Here is a 19,720-nt window from a genome sequence, read left to right on the forward strand (position 1 = left end):
TTTTCTTCTCTGTGGTGGCAACAACAAGGTGGTTTCATGCTGCTGTCTCTTGTAGCTTCTGAACCCAGCGAACAACTTTATCTAGGTTTGTTGCAAGAGTAGCAGTCCTGAGATAGAGAAATGATGAAGACACCCCCCCCAAGGCTGTGCCCTCGCTGGGGGAAAGGCAGGCAAGGCTGCTGATATGGTGGTGTAGCAGTGAGGATGCCAACTGACACATGTGCCACTCTGGAGTGACTGGAGCATGTGTTGGCTCTTGCCCGTGTCACTGCAGATGGAATGAGCTGGGGCTGTTGTGGGGCTGCTGTGAGCTCTGGGGAAAATGTTCAGTAATCTATAGGAGAGTCTATTTCCCCTTTTTCTGTGACTTGCCATTGACTATGCTTTTATCTTTTAATTGTTTCATGATTTAATCTCATATAACTTTTTGATCTGCTGTTGATGTAAGTCTGACAAAAATATCTTGCTTGCCTGTTTTGAATACTGAGCCTTAATGAATACATTAAGATTTTTGAGTTTTCTGAAACATCTCTAGTATTCCAAGACACGTTTAAAACTTGTGTCAGGGGAGAGAGCCGGGCCAGCTTGGATTTGTAAGCTACATCTGCGCTGTCTTTAGTGTATTGAGCTCGTAGAGCACTGTTGCTTGAGCCAGTTGTCTGTACTCTGGAGGCCCCAAGTTTGAGAGTCTTCTCCTGCCTGGAGAGAAACGCTTGCTCCACTTGAGGCTGAGGGTGGGGAATGGACCTGAATGGGGCAGTGTGGATGGTCAGGGCCTCGTGCTCAAGTGTAAGCTCTAGCCTGCAGTGACATGACAGAGCAGACACTTCTATAAGCTAGTCTAGTCACCTGTAATAGAAGCTATTTGACTCCTCACTTGTTCCTGGACTGGTGAAAATAACGATTGTTCCTATTTGAATGCAAGTCAAGCATCCAGTTTATTCCAGAAGAAGAAAAATCTTTAACAATTGCTTCCTTTCTGTGTCTCATCATTATTGGTAAGTAATTTTTCATTGTAAAAGAGGTCCAAGCAACCAGTAACACTGGTATGTTTTTGGAGGTTTTTAAAATGTTTCTTTGTAAAGCCTTTGCCTTGCCAGGACTCCGCTGAATACTAACTATGGGTGTATTTCATTACTTATAACTTCAGTTTATGGTAATAACTAAGTATTTAATCCTTTTTATTTGCATTCTCTGTTTTATCATTACCATGTTTATTCCCTAGGCATGATAGCCTTTTAATTAAACTTGTCTGGCAATTTAGAAGGAAATGGTACTGATCTTTTTTTACTTGCTTGTGTTCCCATTTTCAGCTATATGCCGTTACCCTTTGGGTATGCATGAAGGGACAATACGAGATGAAGACATCACGGCTTCTAGCCAGTGGTATGATTCCACAGGACCCCAGTATGCACGGTAGGTTAATCTCTGGCATAAAATGTGATCCTCTTTTTTTTTTTTCTTCTGTATATCCAATATGTGATTGAGGAAGAAGTTCTCTCACCCTTAAATAAACCTGTTTGCTTAGCTTCTTCACTGCTTCCATATTAAATCTAACTAGTGCACAGGCCAAGAGACAATGGTCATGGTCACAAGTGGTAATACAGGAAATTCTGATTCAATATCAAGGAAGAAAAAAATATCCTTTCCTGTGAAAATGAAGCTGTGGGACAGGTACCCAGAGAGCTGGTGATGTCTCAGTGTTTGGATATTTTCAGACTTGGCTGTACCAAGGCCTTGAGCAACACACTGTAGCTTTGGACTTAAGCCCTGCTGTGAGCAGGAGATTGGACTAGAGACTTCCAGAGGTTGCTTCCGACCCTCATCTTCCTGTAGTTCTATGAATACATCTCTAATGGATTTGTGACTTACATGTCAGCTAGGGACAGTGCCCTTGGGATTCTTATAAGAGTGCTTTAAACTAAAACATAGGAAATCATTTACCACGGTAAACTGTTCAACAGCATCCTATTGAGGAAATGGACTGTGTCCACTCTGACTCAAAAACCTGGAGACTGCAGAGTCAAGGAATTGTTTAAAATAGCTAAAGGATTTGCTTTCAATGTCAAGCAATACTTACCTTTGTCCTGAGCCTGGCTTTTCATTATTTCATTTCTCTCAAAGCTACTAACTTACAGATGTAAGTTTCCTTGGAATTATTTATAATGATGATCTCAAACACTCCTACAGTTTTGGTGCAAGTCAGGTATGAATTTCCGGATAACTATGATATCTATGTTCTTGTGATGAGTTTGGGCAGTCCAAAATCATAAAATTCTCCTGGTGCTTGATTTTGATATTTTTTTTCCTTAGTCTGTGTTGGAGCAAAGATGCTAAGTGTTGTGTGTTTTAATGGAGTTTGAACAAGCCTGTGGGTCTGAAAGCTGGGAGACTTATTTTGTTCTGAGGTATGGCTTATCTCTGGTTCTGCAAATACTTCAGGCATCGCTTGCCATCTGTTACCATCATCTCTTTGCCAGGGCAGCTGTATGTCCACAGGGTGAAGACATGAAGGCACCCTCCAGCTGACTTCATTTTGTTAGAGGTCATAGTTGTCCAGTGCAGATGTCTGTCCCTGTCATTTCAGTCACCCTTCCTGCTTTTTTTATAACTTCTTTTACTTGCCACTTCACTGTAAGAAGGTCTGGCACAAACAGCTGATGAACCTGAAACAAAAACCTTCTCTAGCCTGTGCCTTGACCTCCAGTGTCTCCTGGGTGCTGCCTCCTGCAGCATGGGGGGTGGCACTCGCTGATCCCATCAAGCAGAGATGGGTAGCTGTCCGAAAGACAAGGGCCCTTCAAGGGCTTGCTGTTCGCCAAGATATCCTTGTTGCTAAAAACCCCACATGGTGGTCTTGTGTCTGGATACATTTTTCACATTTCAAACTCTCACCACCTTGTGGCTTGCACAGCTGAGCCTACAGAAGCCAAGGTAAGGCAGTGTTACCTTCAGTGGCGCTGATAGCTGCAGCACTCTGCTCAGTGTGCAGTTCCCAAGGATAAAAGCCTTAATCTTGGCAGCTGGTGCCACAATGTTCAGCTTTGAAGCAGAGACCTTCACATCCTACATGCAGCAGTGGCCTGTGCAAGCAGCTCTGATGAATGACAGAAACATGAAAGATGCATTGGGATGGCACAGAATAATTTGTAGATGGGCAGAGATTTTCTTTTGAAAAGGGATTTTTAAGATGCTCCCCTTTGTGCTTGTTAGAGCTCTAGGAGGTGGTCAAGCGGAGGTTCAGGCCCTTCTGTGTGGGGTTTGGAAGTGAGTATGCACTTCACCAGCAAGGTGCTGAAAAGCATGTGGTATGTAATTGCCTACTGAGTAGCATTGCTGTTTCTGATCAATGTGGAGGTGCATGTCTGGGAAAGAAATTGCTTCTAACAGTTAATGAAAGGTATCTGAAACTGAAGGAGTTGTTCTGCATAGGGGAGAACTGGCTACAGAACTCTTTAAGTCTCAATTGACCATCACCCTGAAGGGGAGAGGTATTTGGTAGCCAGCTGTCAGGTCTCATTTGCTGATTTGATTTCTTTTTTCCCAATTCTCAAACTTTCAAGGTGTTTCCTCAGTTTTTGGGAACACTAGATCCTTGGAAGTGATGCTTTTTTTAATGTGTGTGATTTTTTTTTTTTTTCCCCTCAGGTTACAAAGGGAAGAGGGGGATGGAGCCTGGTGCCCGGCTGGCTTGCTGCAGCCAGAAGATGTACAGTTCCTTCAAATTGACCTGCACAAGCTCTTTTTTATCACTTTGATTGGGACTCAGGGACGGCATGCCCGGGCCACAGGCAAAGAATTTGCCCGTGCTTACCGAATTGACTATAGTCGCAATGGAGAGCGCTGGATCTCCTGGAAGGACCGTCAGGGCAGGAAGGTGAGTGTAGCAGGAACTGAATCATGGAGCATGCAGATGTTGTTATGGAGAACTAGACTGTAGAAGGCACATCCTCTACATACTGCATAGTGCATTCTACTTCATCCTGGCTCCTCTCTGTCAAGGCATTCAGGGTTCTCTGCCTTAGTCCTGTGTTTGCTGTGATGTTGGACTCTTATTTCCCTGACCTGACTCCCCCAGATCCCAGTTACTGCTGTCACTGAAAGTTGTCTCTTCACTGCCTTTGTGTCCATGTTCAGAACATCATGTGAATGTCCCTCTACCAGCTAGATGCTTGCTTCTGAATGGGAAGCTGCAAAGCAGGTGCCTGCTTTCTCATTTAAAAAAGAGAGGGGGTGGCAGGGAATGGACTTGAGTTTCTGGGCATCTGATAGCGTTCAATGTAGGGAGCAGTGAGGAGGAAGGAGTTCAGAGGGTAGGATGTGTGCTGAGCACACATACTTAGGCTTCTCACTCCTCACAGTTGTCTTATCCTCTCTCCAGACCTGAGTACGTAGCTCAGCACTGGCAGTACTCTGGTCATGTTTGTAATTACTAAACTTCCCCTGGGAAGGAATCCCCTTCTCTTATCTGCAGCTCGCCTGACCTGGTCACCCTGCCTCAGGCTGGCTTGTGAAGCCTGAAGACCTAAGCCAAAGTAGAAAGGTACTGGGTGTGATGTTTTCTTGTGCTGGGGGGTGCTTTGGAAGTCAACAGTGGGGTTTGTTTTTCAGTATTAGGTAATAGCTTTTAGATTGAGTGAGCCAATAATTCATTAACAGACCTTTGATTGGCTGTTTGGCCGTTGCCATTATCTTGCCCATCCCTTGCATATAGGTGTACGCTACAAACACTGTCTGCAGGATAGGAAAAGAGTTAACGGTTCTTCTTCGGTACTTTAGGTGAAGTCTGTCTGCATCTTGAGTGATACCAGAACTCAGTAGGCTTACACTGTCCACAAGCAGCTAAATGTCCCTTGTCTCCCACCCCAGTCCTGTGCAGAGTGCTGTTCTTGGGTACTCAGGATTCTGTTAGCGTCGGGTGTTACGATTTAGTGTGTCAGTTTTTGCAAGATCTCCCTCTTAGGCTGTAATAGGGTAATGAGCATGTGTTCAGCTGTGTATGATGCTGTAATGTGAGCCATCCTCTGTTTTGTATATGTGGAAGTCCACATATATTCTGTCTGTGTGTATACCTGTTCCCATCACATGAGATCAAAAAGGTTTCCCTCCTGGTATCCTTAGAGAAGATGCTTCTGCCTCTCTGTCCCTGCTGTTTCTGGACATACATTCTGGACATTTCCAAATGGAATGCAATTCCTGCCATTTCAGCTTCTCTGAAAAATGACTTTCCATAAACCATGTTTTTCAAAATGTCACCAATAGGGGCATATTCCATTAGTGAATTTGTATTTCAGAGGCACTGCTGTCTGGTCAAAAAAATTGATTACAATGTCCTGTAAAATCATTCAGACCTTGGAATGAGGTGCAAGATCCTAATCTACTTCCCTGTATGCATTAGGAAGGCTTCTTCCAGTCCTGCAGTTGATAGATGCCCAGTTGCTGATGTTTCAGGGTATGACTATGTGAGCCCTTCTTGGCAATATCTCTGTCCAAGGGGATCAGACAAATTATTTCAGTCAAAAAACCCAAACCAACCCCTTCACTGTGCTGCTAAGTTTCAGACATGTAGCCTGTGCTGCTCCTCACAAGGGAAGTCACTTCCAGCTTTAATTGGCTCAGTAAAGGCAGAGTCAATTTGATGACCCCTTGTCTCTGGTACCAGTTAAGACTGGTCCTCTCTGTTGGTGCTGATGTTGCGTGGTGGAAGTGCCGTTAAGTCCTGGGTCCTCATCATCTTCTGCTGTCAGCCACCTGCAGTCGTTTGCCAGCAGCACCACTTCATTCTTGCTGTTGGGAGCATTGGCACCAGTAGTGGCTGGGACTGGAGGCTGGTGCTGAGTTTGTGCCTCACACAACTGATTCACTTTGGGCTTTTTGGCCCTGAGAAACTGTGTGCTCAATAGCAGCATCCCCACCTGGTGGAGGTGCTAGGGAAAGTGCCGCTTCTCTTTTGCTTCTCTCGGATGTTTCTACAGGACAAGCAAAAATGTCAGCTCTTCCACTACGGAGCTGGTGCAGAGGTGCCTTTTTATGATGTGGATGGCTGAAGCTTTCTTCCTGTTCCTCTGTGCAGCACTGTCTGTCTCGGACTCTTTGGCTTGACGTGTGTCACCTCAGATTCCCTGACAAATGGCCAACTCCAGAGGATCTGTCCAACTCCTGTGATGAAGATGGGATATTCTGCTATATGCTGTCTCCTTGTGGTTTTTATCTCCTATCAGCAAGGTCTTGTGGAACCGGCCTAGGTGGCTTCCAGGTCTCCTGTTTTAGGCTGTCTGACAGCTGAAAGGGTTAATTGCTTTCACTTATTTCCTGAAGACAGGAATGACTTATGTACTCCCTGCTTCATTAGAAGTAGTCATGGGTGTTTCTCCTAGGAAGAGAGATACTAAGAGGCTGCAGGTTAAAGGCCTGTCGAGGAGGTGAGCTTACTCTTTTGCTTTCCTTCTGTTTTCTTTGGTCTGCTCCTGGGACTTTGTGGCTTTGTATAGCTGTCCGGCCGGGTACAGGGAACTTCCACAGCTATCCTGGTGCGGTCCAGTAGACCACCAGAGGTGGCTGGCTCTTCAGGGAGGTAGGGTCTTCTGAGTGGTTTCTTTTTGTGACACTACAAGGTCTTTTACTTCTGAGTGGACTCTAGCCACATCTGGACATCTCCCCTGCTGCCATGAAGAGGAAAACACCTCCCTCGTTGGCCCCCCTCATCTGTTTAACTGCCTATACACCAACAATTGCAATCTACATGGTCTTTTGAGTAACCTCAGCCTCCGATTCATCCTTCCCACCAATAGCATCTCTGAACAGGAACCTTCACACTCAGAAGTGTTCTTATTTTGTTTCCATAGGACCAAATACTTTCCAAACTACTGGGGGATTGACAGCTTCAGCTGTTTCCACACACTGACTGTCAAAATATAGTGGACTCTTCCCAGAACTGCAGTGAAACTGAGGGGAGGGGGAGGATGAAAGTCGCTGTTTAGATCAGACTGCGCTTCAGCAGGATGGGGTGACGGTGGCAATGCTGAGCACTTCAGTTCAGGACATCTGCTGTGCAGCTGCTTGCGCCTTCATCCCCCAAACACTGCAGCACCTCTGGAATTGTGTTGGCTTATAGAGAAAGGACATCAGGACCCTCCACCAGGTAACTGGTGAGGAGAGCAAGTGCTCAGTTACCTGTTTTGAGAAAGTACACAGAGGCTTGCTTGAAGAAAGAGGAATTAAGCAGTAGTAACTGGAGGTGTTTGCAACGTACATGTACATTCATCTCCTTCCTGCCATTCTCCTCTCCCTCAGAGAACAGCCTGGTATGGGTCTGCAGTGGACAGGAGGTGAAATGGCAGCACCCTTCACCCTGTAAGCCACGTACCAGGTAGGCGGAGGGGAGCAGCAGCAGCTAACCCTCTGCAGGTACTGTGTGGGAAAGCTCCCCAGTGTCAAATGATAAGATGCAAGTACACCACTGTACAAATGAACAACACGACAGGGAGAAGTTGCTGGTAAGGATCTCTCTTCTCCAGGTGATCCAAGGCAACATCGACACTTACGACGTGGTCTTGAAAGATCTTCGGCCTCCCATCATTGCACGCTTTATCCGGGTGATTCCTGTGACAGAGATGCCAATGACTGTCTGTATGAGGGTGGAGCTCTATGGCTGTGTCTGGTATGGTAAGTAGCGATTCCCATGCCTGGAAAGTAGTCCTTACGCAATGCTGACTGGGACTCACCTGCGTCCCCACGTATGCAGAGGGAATCCCAGGCCCATGGAACTGCTTCTGTTGGTCCACATCATAAATAAAAGGATCATATGGACAGAGATGATGGAAGGCTGCTGCTGCTGTGTTTCTGAGGTATATGGCCTTCTTTTTTAGATGGTTTGGCATCCTATAGCATCCCTGAAGGAGGGACAATAGCGGCTCCTGGCTTCCCCATCGTTTATCTGAATGACTCGACCTATGATGGCTACCAGGAGCGCAGGTGGGAGAAGTCGTCCTGTTCTCTCTCGGTCACTGTGCGAATTATCTCTTCTTTCCTACTTACCCTGTCCCCAGTATCTTGTATCCCAAACACTTTGAGACCTTCAGAGCTGTAAGCTAGCCTGCTAGTTCTGCAAAGCATCATGGCTTCATTAGTCCAGGCCCTTTGACACGTTGTTAGTTGCTCTTTTAGAGGAGGGCGTGGGCTCAGGATGCATCAGATTCATTTTCCTCCAGCAGACAAAGGCTGGCAGGAAAGAAATAATTTTTTTGTTATTGGAAGTTGTTACTTCTCTTTAAAGAGAAGAGTACGTCCTTATACAGCTCAGTACTGTCTTTGTTCACAGCTTCCATCTTTACGTGATGTGATGATGCAGTCCTGATGTGTCCAGTTGCCTTAAAGCCCTCATCGCTCTTGCTCTAATTGTGACCATATTCACTGCACTGATTTCTTTGTTGGTTCAGGTATAGCCTTAAGCTGTCATTGATAGCTTAAGGTGCATAGCTTAAGGTGCTGCTACTCTTCTGTTGTCCCAGGTTGGAGAGTGAGAGCTGGCTGGACCTTCTCCCTGTGCAGTCCCAGTGTTGCTGGAGCAGCTGAAGGTCCTTGTCCTCTTCACTGCCTTTGCTTTTGCAGTTTGATATCTGAAATGCATTCTCTAGCAGACTGCATCTTAAACTGTTGCAGGAGGTCTCCAGGGTAAACTGGGCATCCGAGAAAGTGCGCAACACCTGAACTCTAGGCCTGCACTTGATACCTGTGAGCTTCTGGACAGATTTGAGACATTGTTTTTGAAAACAAAGCTCTGATGGACTTGAAACAACTTGGAAAACTGCATCACTCCCTGTGAGAAGCTCCAGATCAGCAGAGGCACCACTGCCAATGTGGTATGAGAGGAAGGTGGCTGATTACTCAATCTAAAGATTTCTTGGGTATGATGCTTTTCCAATTTGGAGTCAAAAAGCCATAATTAACTGGATTTTGACAGCTCATTACAAGGTCTGTTAACTTTTTACATCACTGAGATTAGTTAGGTAGGGTAGCATGTTATTGACATTCTGGTGTCTCTGGTTTATGTGATAGTTAACTCATGGAAACAGAGTTCGTTAAGGGTCTGTATCTGAAATGTTAAATAACTGGCTGAACTTCCAGACATTAGTGTAACAGCTTTCTTTGCTATAAATACAGATTTGAGTGTGTTTCAATGGCTTGAAACCTCAGACAAACTTGGGCATGGATATCGTTTTGAGGCAGCATATCCCTGCCTGTGCATGAATGTGCCTGATAAGTGATCTGACAGTGTCTCTTCAGTGACCTGCTGTCTCCCATTGACTTAAGGTGTTTTCATTTTATGTCCTGTTTCAGTTGTCATTAACTTCCAGAAGATTTTTACTGTTGCCTAAATGTTTTGTTATGCTTAGAGGTGATTTTTGTGAACTTGTTTGTGTTCTATCATGCTGGATGTTAAAATAACAGGGTGGAAAGTACATTATTCATGCTTGTAGGATGTTGCAAGATACTGAGTAACGATGTTTTTATATGTTAATATCTGATGTTTTCAAGCTGCGTTGATATAGCAGGGATTGGATATTTTAAAAATAAGTTTTTATGTGCAGAAAGATGTAGGTGTTGCACTTAGCTCACCAGCACTAACTTAGGAAGCTGGGTCAGCTGGTGAGTGTCGGGGAGCTACAGATGTAGGCACAAACCCCAGCGTGCTAAGCAAGGACTCTTTCAAACTATGTGACTTCTAGGTTATGTGCCTGACTGGCCTGGAAGCAGGAGTCTGCCTCTTCCAGCTGTTAATCCTGTTTTGGAGTTCAAACAGATGCATACCTGTGCAAATCCTAGTGGCAGGAGGGCTCACTTGGAATGTACTTGCAGAGCTTCGGTGTATGTAGCAGCAGCCCAGCCCGGGTTACGAAGACTGCCTAGAGGCAGCTGAAGGGAACCGGTCCAGGGAGCAAGTTCAGGCACTAGTACAGCTGAACTGTTTGCGCTTTCCTTGCTGTAGGACAAGGGACGTGCCAGGGATGGCTCCCAGAAGACTGGTGAGTCAGGAGTGTACCACATCTGGCATCTTCTACTCTGGAACAGTGCTGGAAAACTGCAGTGGGCTCTGCATTCTGAGGTGGAATGAGGCAGGGTCCTGGGCAAGGCTGTGGAAATGGAGCCGATAACGCTCTCCTCTTGCACAAGGAGCAATGCCAACAGTTATCCTAGTTAGAACTGGCTGTGGCTGGGTGAGCTGCCCATGGTCTCACTGCTCTTTTTCCTTCTTCTCTGTGCCTGCCTGCACAGCTTCCCCTGCTGGTTCCCCCAGGACAGGACGGAGCAGTGTTCCTCCCATGCAGCTCCATGGTGAAATGCTGCAATTAAAGCTCTCTGTTTGGAGACCGTACAGTGTCATTTTCTGTAGTCTCAGTTTTCATTCTCAAGAGACTCTGCTTGTAGTTTGGCTTTGCTGTTACTGCTTGATATCAATGCAAAAGCTTCTGTCTCTTCCTGTGGAGGGACAGATTTTAAAAGCCCAGCTCTGACAAAATAAAGGTGATCTTGCGTAAGAACAGGGAATGAGTTCCTGTCCAGAACTGGTTCAGAATAAACTCTTTTCCTGGTACCAACTGAAGGACCCACGTGCTTTCATGTTTGAGCTCTCCTGGCTGGTGTTCTGCCTCATTGTTCGTTCTTTCTTGCTAGGCATTTGTACGGTGGTCTGGGCCAGCTGACAGATGGTGTGCTAGGACTGGACGACTTCACACAGAGCCACCAGTACCGTGTGTGGCCAGGCTATGACTATGTTGGCTGGAAGAACGAGAGCTTCAGCACAGGCTCTGTTGAAATGGAGTTCCAGTTTGACCGACCACGGAACTTTACCTCCATGAAGGTAGTCAGTTGTCCCTCTCCAGCAGCCTGGGACAGGCTTTGGGTCTGGGTGCTTCCTGATTGCCCCTTTGGATCCCTTTCCCAAAGCAGGAGGATACAAGGTGCCTGGCAGCAGAATCCACCATAGGCAGAATTTGAGCAGATGTCCCACGTTTGCCAGTGTAGAAAGGTAAAGCAGGGGGAGCACTTGCCTCCCCAGAGCTCAGACACTCTCCTTTCAGTATTTGGCTTAAAGAAATAAAAAGCAGACACCTGAAGTGGTGGTTAGGCAGCTGAGGTGGATTTAGGTTGTAGGCTACTTACTATCTAGGGGCTGCCTGACCCTTGTGGTAAAGGAATGTTTCCATTTTGTTTCCCATTTTGACCAAAAATTTTGCTGGATGCCTCAATCTGTGCTTGTGCTGTGGGAAATTGCTTAAGCACGTGGGAAAAGGATGAGCTGAACTTTGAGCTTGTAGTAAACAGCAGAATCTTTTAAAAAGGATTGGTGGCTTTTCTTGTAGAGATTTCAAATGAAGGAGAACCCACCACATCCTTAAGTAAATTGTTTTGGTGGTTACTTACCCTAGTTTTATTTTGTCTATTTTTAACTTGCAACCATTGGCTCTTAGCCTGCTTTTGCTGGCAAGAATAGAGACCTGCCTTCTCAGAAATATTCCTGCTTCTACACTGTGATTAAAAGATTTTCTTAATGTTTGCTTCAGTAAACTAAGTTGGCTGAAGTTCTCAATGCCTTCCCTGTGAGATCCAGGGTCATTTTGGTAGCTGTCTTCCTGTCCTTTTTTCTTTGTCGGTACACTTTTTGAGGTATAGAAACTGGAACTGGATGCAGGCTTTCCATCAAACTGCATAAAAGAATGGTACCAGTTTCCTGCTTTTGGACAATTTTTCTTTGTTTATGAATCTTGTGATCATATTAGTTGTCCTAGCCAACGGACAGGGAGCCAGTGTTCATTAAGACTTCGGTATCATGCTGAAAGTCAGTTCAAAGTTACTGGTGTCCAGGGTAGAAAGCACCACTTGCATTTTGTTCCCAAGTTCACAACCCTGAAATGAGTCAGTTATGAAAACTTCAGATTATTTTAGGAAACAGCTTATTTTTTCCCCCATAATTTATTTTATTGATGTAATTCTGCTGTCTCTTTAAGATCACTGAAAAAAAAACCCAAATAACCTTGATCTAGGAATACATTCTGGTTAGAAAAACACCTAGAGATTAATTTGTGCCTTAAAATTTCTAAGATCTACTAGTTGACAATTTTTAATCAAGTAGTATAATTCGTGAGTTCATACTATGCTAATTGGAGTCAGATGATATAATGAGTAAATCAAATGCCTTACAAAAGTCTGTCATGTAAACACAGCCATCCTGATCAATCAAACACATAAGCTCATAAAAATAGCTACTTCGTCTAGTATTCCATTATAAAGCTGTATTGATTAGCATAAATTATTCTTCATTATTTATTGAATGTCATCTGTTTGCATTTATTTTGTATAGGCCAGGTGGTCTGTAAATACTTTCTTGTATCTTCCTACCTGTTAGCTTTATGCCAGTCCTCTGCACTTCCCCAGTATCCAAGAAAGTATTAAAAATAAATGTTAGCAAGTTTTGCAACTGCATTGCAAATTACTTAGGCTTATTATAAAATTAGACCTTAGTAGGTGGTATTTGGAATAGAAAGTGTCTCTGTATCAGTCCAAGATGCGAACCTATCCAACTCCAGTCCAAATGTAGCACAAATCATATATTGCAGGCATGAAGCATTCCTGCCTTGTTATGGATGACTAGTTCTCCTTATTGAATGATGTTGTCTAAGCTTCATCTGTTCCTAATTATACACAAATACTGTTCTTTTGTCTCCTTACTGTTCATCAGGCCTGTCATCCTCATTACTGCTTCACTGCTATTCACTGCGAGACCTTGCAGAGGCCAAGCAATTAATGGGGTTCAAAGCTGCACTTGGTTTGGAAACTTGTTGTCACTGTTGCTAATACTCCAGTCATTAGGAACTGATTTCTAGAGCTGCTAGGAAGGGTTGGACCACCATGGCTATGAAAATGGAGTAGCCTAAAGGATATTGAAGATCTTACTGCTTCTGGTTCCTGGTCACTGGCCATAGTGCCAAGATACTGTGGTCCAGATCTTCAGGATGGCGTGGCAGAGCTTTAACTGTCATGTTTGTTTAAAAAGGCACAGGGGCAGGTTTTGTATTGAGGGCAGGCAGGGGAACAGTATAAAGGATCCTTACCAACTTTGTTCCTCCTCCTGAAGCCTGCTTTGGAAGTGCTGAAGGCCTGGGAGAGTGCCTGGTGTTTGGTGGTGATGGGTCTGCAGTGCCACAACCCAGGAAGATGGAGATGTCACTTTGATGTTGAAGCCTCTTGGTTTGGGTGCAGCCCAAGAGCAGGGGGAAGCAAGCTGCTGCCAGTTCTTGGGAGGATGAACTAAACCTCCCAAATAGAGAAGGAGGTGTGAAGTCAGCCTGACAGCAGTTTGTGAACTGTTACTGTGGAAGTGGACTATGTGGAGCTGTAACTCGGAGATGAGAGAGGATGCCTTTGTTCTAGTGAGATGTTGACATGGCAGCACAGTGATTGCAGTCTAAATTCCAACGTCATCGGCGAAGTCAGTGGTGCTGTTGCAGCAGGGACAACCTGATGATGAGCTACCAGCAGAGGTTAATGGGTGCAGGCTTGCATAATGGTCTTCATAAAACTTGGATCCTTCGTTGTCTTCAAGGTGCAACCACAGCAGAAAAGCTGCTCTGTGTTGGGGGAACGTCTTCTCGAGCTTGTACTGTTTTTTGAAGAAATTAGCTTAGACAGAAAGCCTACAGCATATGCAAAAAGAAGCTAGAGCCCATGCATGGTTTTGCTTTCCCCTCTTCAGGTTATATGTTCAAGGAGAAATGGTCTGTAAGGCTTCAGATCGGTACAGGCTTTGTTTGATTGATCGTTATATGGGCTTTTTGAAGAGCCTGCCTAAATTTGACCATTAATGTAGCTTTTGCATCTGAAGGTAAGAGCTATTTCGGATAACTTTTTGCTTAAATGTTCTCATTGCACACTGAGTGGCTGGAGCTATACTGGAACCAACTCGGTCATCCTGGGTTAGGAGTGTTCATGCAGTGCAATATTAGAAATAGAAAATCTTCATGGATGGAAAATCCCTGAGGTTTGATTTGTTTCAGTAAAACTTTCTCCTGTCTGACTGATTAGTTCTCTTCTTCCTAGGTGCATTGTAACAACATGTTTTCCAAGGGGGTGAAGATCTTCCAGAAGGTGGAGTGTTTGTTCAAACCACGCCTGATTGCAGACTGGGAGTCCGAACCTGTTGGTGTGGCAACTGTCTTGGATGACAAAAACCCCAGTGCTAGGTTTGTGACTGTCCCCCTCAATCAGCGTGTAGGTAAAGCCATACTTTGCCGCTTCTACTTTGCTGACACCTGGATGATGATGAGCGAGATTTCCTTCCAGTCAGGTGAGTATTCCTTCAATCAAGCAGATTTGGCAAAGCACAGAAAGCAAAAGAAATGGTGTGGAGGTGCGGGATATGTGGGGTTAATGTGAGTGTAGGGCACTGTGGGGCTATGTGATGGGAGGCAGGAGGTGCTAGAAGCACTGGAAGGGCAATGCGGGAGCAGAAAGGGCCAGTCCACAGTAGATACTTTTCAGGCTGACACTGATGCATTTGTGGAGATGCACAAGCAGGGCAACCAAAAATTGGACTATAGAGCATTTCCTCTTTGAGAGAGAGTTGCCTGCTGGCTTGTGGGGTTGATTTTTACTTTACCAAGTATTTTGTTATAATTTAAGTGTATCTACAGATGATTAAGTTAGCAATTACGAAAAATAAGAGGCTGATTTTTTTTTTCCTCATCAAGGCACTGACTTCTGCATCGTAGTTAAGACATGAGGTGCTTTGAAAGGCTCTAGAAGGGAATGGACAAGAGTCTTGGAGAAAACTGCCAGCACTGACAGTGAAATGATCTGACTGTAGCTTCCTACATGAAGGTCCCTAATCAGCTATAGTGAGAGAGCATTCCTGGAGAGTGGGATTGCTGCTGCTGCTGCCTGCAGCTTGCTGATAGCAGCCCCTCCTGGCTTCCCTCTGTCACACATGGAACTAGGCAGACTAGCCTGGGATGGTGATTCTTACGATCATGCTGAAATGGGGGGAAAAAAGCACCCTTGCTCCAGTCCCCTGTGTCTGGCCAAGCTCAGGGGAGCATCCCGCACATGCTGGCGGTTGGCTGTGGTCAGGGTGTATGTGCCACTCAGTGCAGAGGCTCATTCCCACAGGTGTGCTGGGAAGTGCTGAGTGAGCAGGTATCTAGAGCTGTTTGTGACCTGCTTGGGAAGGCAGGGGTGGCTGCTGGGGTTGCACTGACGGCTGGCAGGAGCAGGGAGATTTTTTGGACTGACACCTTCCTTTCCTTCCCACAGACATGGAGAGCGTGAATCCTAATTTTGTTACGGTAGCCACAAGCACAACGGATCTTCTGGAAACAGAGTGCAATGTTACTGAGGGGACCTGGGGTAAGGAGTTCTGTTATTTAGCCATGCCAGTAGCTCAAGTGTTGGGGACTTCACAGTAACATCGTAGTTAACATGGTCTTTCCCTCTGTTTCTGGAGATTTGGGTATGGCCTGGTTATTGCCCTTGTGCACAGGGCTGCATCTTACAGTCCTCTGAGCCTCAGCTATTTCTTCTTCCCTCAGCTGGCCAAGGCTGCCTCGGAGCAAGTGGGCTGAAGGCATATGTGCAGCCAGTGAAACTCCGAAAACTGTCTGCTCTGATATGGATCCTTTGCAGGAATCTGTTCCAACACAAAGAACAGTCTTTGGTTGCAGAAGTCCTCTGCACAATTCTTAGCTGTGAGCCTCAAGAATGAGAATTTATGATAAGAGTAAGATGTGAGTACAGCTAGTATTAATGCTCAGGAAGCTGCCTAAGATCTTTCCTGTACCAGACTGTAGGAAGGGACATGTAGGACGTTAGCCAGCACAGATAACCTGTGCTTTAACTTCAGATTCTTCTTCATGCCTCTGTGATTGCAGAAACCACATCATCTGTAACCAGCACCTGGATAGGAGAGAAAGCAGATGACTCCAATACCTCCATCCTTGTGGGCTGCCTTGTGGCTATTATTCTACTGCTCCTGATGATTATAATCATTATTCTTTGGAAGCAATATGTTCAAAAAAGGTTGGAAAAGGTAATACAATGGGGCTATTTTTGCAAACACAAGTTCAGTACTAAGCATTAACTCTAATGAGCTCAGAATTACGTGGAAAGCGCAGGCTTTCCACAGCTCCATAGAGCAGCGAAAACCCTGTTCTCACAGCAGGGGAGGATGCCAGCCCTATCCAAGATGTTACTGGAAATTGCTGCGGTTGCAGCCAATACATTACTTAACTGAGCATTGCCTCAGCACTTTTCTTCTCTTTTGCAGGCCCCACGTCGAATCCTGGAGGAGGATGCCACAGTTCGCCTCTCCTTCTACAGCTACACTATTGCCAACAACCAGACCCAGATCCACCAGTCAAATCCCACTTATGAACGTGCTTTTCCACTGGATTTGGAATATCACCAGCCAGCTACACTGCTCCAAAAGCTTCCAGAACTCTCCCAAAGTGCAGAGGATTCAGGTAATGTCATCATCAGTCTCCAGAAGCTAGGCATTTATTCTTTCACTATTTCTCTCAGATTTTTACAATGTGCCACTTGTTTCAGTGTCTTAAGTAATCTTCTCTGACTCCTATGCAATACAATACTAACCCAGGGACCCTAAGACAATATTCTGGAGCTTGGAAACTTTTTAGCATGTGACTTTGGCAGATGGAGCATCAGCCCCATTAGAGGGTGGTGGCCTTTGTTTGTTCTCTTTGAAGACTGTGTTTATACGTTAGCCAGGTCATCTTTTAGGAGCTCAATTTTGGCAATCGGAACAATCGCACATATTTTGTCTCATTGGTGCTTTGGCAGTGGAGTTGCTGCCTGCAGCACTCCTGTGCTGTCCAGACTGGCTGGCTGAGACCTTTAACATTTTTTCCTGCAGCAAGGGCCCTTTGAAATTCCCCTACAAAAAGCAGAGGGAGATGCAGCAGAGAATTGTCAGTGGTGCCCTGGCTTCCAACCCCTGGGGAGCTTTTGGACTCGGGCAGAAGGGAACTTTCCAGTAGTGTTTTGTACTCAGTGATGGCAGGGCTGATCAGCAAATGGAAGAGCAGTGCTGCATTCCTCAAGCGCTGACGGGGTGCTAAGATCCAGCATTATACTACACAGGGAGACAGATTTGGATTGAGTCAGGATGTGAATTTGAAGCAGAACGAATGTTCTGTGTAATACTGAACATACAGGGAGTTATATAAAGAGTTATCCCACGGTATTGATGTGAATAAGCTGAAAAAGGTAATGTAGCATGCTAACAGAGGACATGGAAAATGGAAACTTCAACCAAGAAGGGAATCCAGAGCAGGTTTGATGTTGCAAACACCCCTGCATCAGGTGAGGGAAACAGATTATATTCAGGGTGAATCAGGAACAGGAAATCACTTCACACTCATGTCTCCACGTCTGGGCAGGAACTTGAGCGCTCAACTGGATAGAGCAGGCAGCTGTCTAACACTAATTCACTGGCACCTCACAGGTATTCTGGTGTCTGCAGAAGTGTGGCTTGTTCTGGTTTAAGCCCTAGTTAAACCAAAGCAGTCTTCCATCTGGGTGTACTTTGGTACAAGGTAGTAGCCATGTGGCTAGGCTGAATTCCCAGAGGTCTGCAGGATCGAGAGGACTGGAAGCGTCTCCATGGTAGGAATGGGCCGTACTGGTTTTAAGGGAGTGAATGTGTCTGACTCCACCTATCTTTGGTTTCCCCTTAGTGTGCAGTGGGGACTATGCTGAGCCTGACCTGACCAAGTCGACACCTCACCAAGGCTTTCAGAACAATGTTCCTCACTATGCCGAAACAGATATCGTCCACCTGCAAGGTGTGACTGGCAACAACATGTACGCTGTCCCAGCCCTCACTGTGGATTCGCTTACCAAGAAGGACATCTCGGTGGGTGAATTCCCGCGGCAGCAGCTACGCCTCAAGGAGAAGCTGGGAGAAGGACAGTTTGGAGAGGTACAGCCATTCTCTTCCACTTTTCCTCCAACAGAAAGGAGATGCCCCTCTGGCACTGCTTCATACTTGAGGGCTGAGGGTTCTGCATACCAGCATTTTATGGAATATGTGTCTTTGCTCTTGGGGAAAGCTGATGTCCCTTAGGGTAGGCTTCAGAGAGCCCAGCTCTGTGCTATGAGGCTGCTGCTTGGTACCATGTGAATCTTTCTCGACAGGTGAACTTTGCAAACTGCCTCTGTTTGCTGTCTATATCCCTGTTCATGAGCTTACAGAAGAGGCCTGGGGATGGGAATTCAGACTGGCTTATGGTCTTCCATGGGGACATACCAAACATGCAATTGTGCGTTTAAAAACTCTAGCAGTGATTCCAGCCAAGACAGATTGATCCTAGCTGTAAAAACAGCTTTCCTGTTAACAGCTGGAGGTTCTGGTGGGGCTCTGCATGCTGACCCAAGCAAAGACAGACTTCCCAAGTGTGGTGATGCCCTCACATGTTCTCTAGAATTGCTGCTTGCTCAGACCCTGGTTTGTGTCAGAAGCCTCGGGCAGCATGATACATGCATCTGTCATCTGCCAAGGTTTGTCTTTATTCCTTGAGCTCCTTTCAAGCTGTGAATGTTTTCACCTTGCCTTTTCTTCTCTCCTTGCTTCATTTCCACACTATTCCTAGTTCCATACTGAGCAGGTCTTCCACTCTCCTGCTCCCACTTTTCCACTCTCTTCTTTTCCTTCCCAGCTTTTGCTCATGCACAGCCTTAAATTCTGCCTGTCTACCACATCTTGGCAAAGCACAGCCTTTTACTGAATGCTTCCTCCTCTGTGATGTGCTCAACTTTATGTCCCTTCTGACGGCACACCTTCCCTACCCCAGCCCCTTCCCTGTCCCACTCCTTTCTGGATTGCTCCTCGTATTGCGGAGGTGCTGACATCCTCAGCCTCTTCACCTGGCTGTCAGTGTAGCCCCTTCTGCTGTTGCCTGGATCCTGCCCTGTCCTGGGCTATGCTCCAAAAGTGAAAGAAGCTTTTTTCTTCTTCATTGTTTTGCTTCTGGTTTCTCTTTTCTTCTCATTCCTGTCCTTCTAGTAACTGTCAAAGCTTTCTCCTTCTCCTTTGTGTTGTCAAACAGCAGCCATTAGGCTCTCCCATCTCCATTGTCCTCTGAGATTGATTCAGCATCTGCTCCTTTCCTTACATCGCTTTCCCTCACTTTTCTAAATGTGCTGCATCACATTCTCCCATCTCTTCTTCTCACCTCCTTAGTCTTTACCAAAGTAGTTGTCATCATATGTTTTGCTCCACTGCTCTTGGCTTAGTGTGCAGCCTTGCTTCTAGAAACATGGCTCATCACTTTTTTCACCTCTCCACTCAGAGCTTCCTTTCTTTTCAGTCTCTTTTCTTCCTTGATCCTAACCATCCACTCCCTGGGCTCAGTGACACATCACCTGCACTTAGTACTGTGGCTGTTTTCTGTTCCTAGTCTCATGACTACACCTTTACCACAGCAGATTTCATTTGCCATGTAACTGCAGCAGCATCTTTGTACTTTTGTTTCTCTTCTGTGCGTTTGTGGTGTTTTCTATGCTGTCTCCTTTTTCTCCTCACCATCCTAGTCACGTAAGTTCTTGCTGCTTGCTTCATGTAAAATTTGTTAGGCTTCTGTTACATTCCTCTCACTCCTGCGTGTCTTTGACTGACACATCCAGCCTGCTCCCCTTCTCCTGTCCTGCA

General features: G+C 45.6%; 1 protein-coding gene across 7 annotated transcripts in view; it reads left to right on the plus strand.

The window, feature by feature from the left end:
- LOC130155165 (discoidin domain-containing receptor 2-like) overlaps nt 1-19,720 on the plus strand; it is a 61,244-nt gene that overhangs the window by 32,975 nt on the left and 8,549 nt on the right. For 6 of the 7 annotated variants that reach the window (XM_056352169.1, XM_056352172.1, XM_056352173.1 and 3 more), the window contains 10 exons: nt 1,314-1,416; nt 3,649-3,877; nt 7,518-7,665; nt 7,869-7,974; nt 10,675-10,861; nt 14,098-14,344; nt 15,310-15,402; nt 15,924-16,081; nt 16,319-16,514; nt 17,748-17,992. In XM_056352169.1, coding sequence (XP_056208144.1) covers nt 1,314-1,416; nt 3,649-3,877; nt 7,518-7,665; nt 7,869-7,974; nt 10,675-10,861; nt 14,098-14,344; nt 15,310-15,402; nt 15,924-16,081; nt 16,319-16,514; nt 17,748-17,992 — 1,712 coding nt within the window. Of the gene's footprint in view, nt 1-1,313; nt 1,417-3,648; nt 3,878-7,293; nt 7,370-7,517; nt 7,666-7,868; nt 7,975-10,674; nt 10,862-14,097; nt 14,345-15,309; nt 15,403-15,923; nt 16,082-16,318; nt 16,515-17,747; nt 17,993-19,720 lie in introns of those variants that run through there. The other variant, XM_056352174.1, reaches the window with a different exon arrangement.

Source organism: Falco biarmicus, chromosome 9, assembly GCF_023638135.1.
Source record: "Falco biarmicus isolate bFalBia1 chromosome 9, bFalBia1.pri, whole genome shotgun sequence".
Taxonomy (NCBI): domain Eukaryota; kingdom Metazoa; phylum Chordata; class Aves; order Falconiformes; family Falconidae; genus Falco; species Falco biarmicus.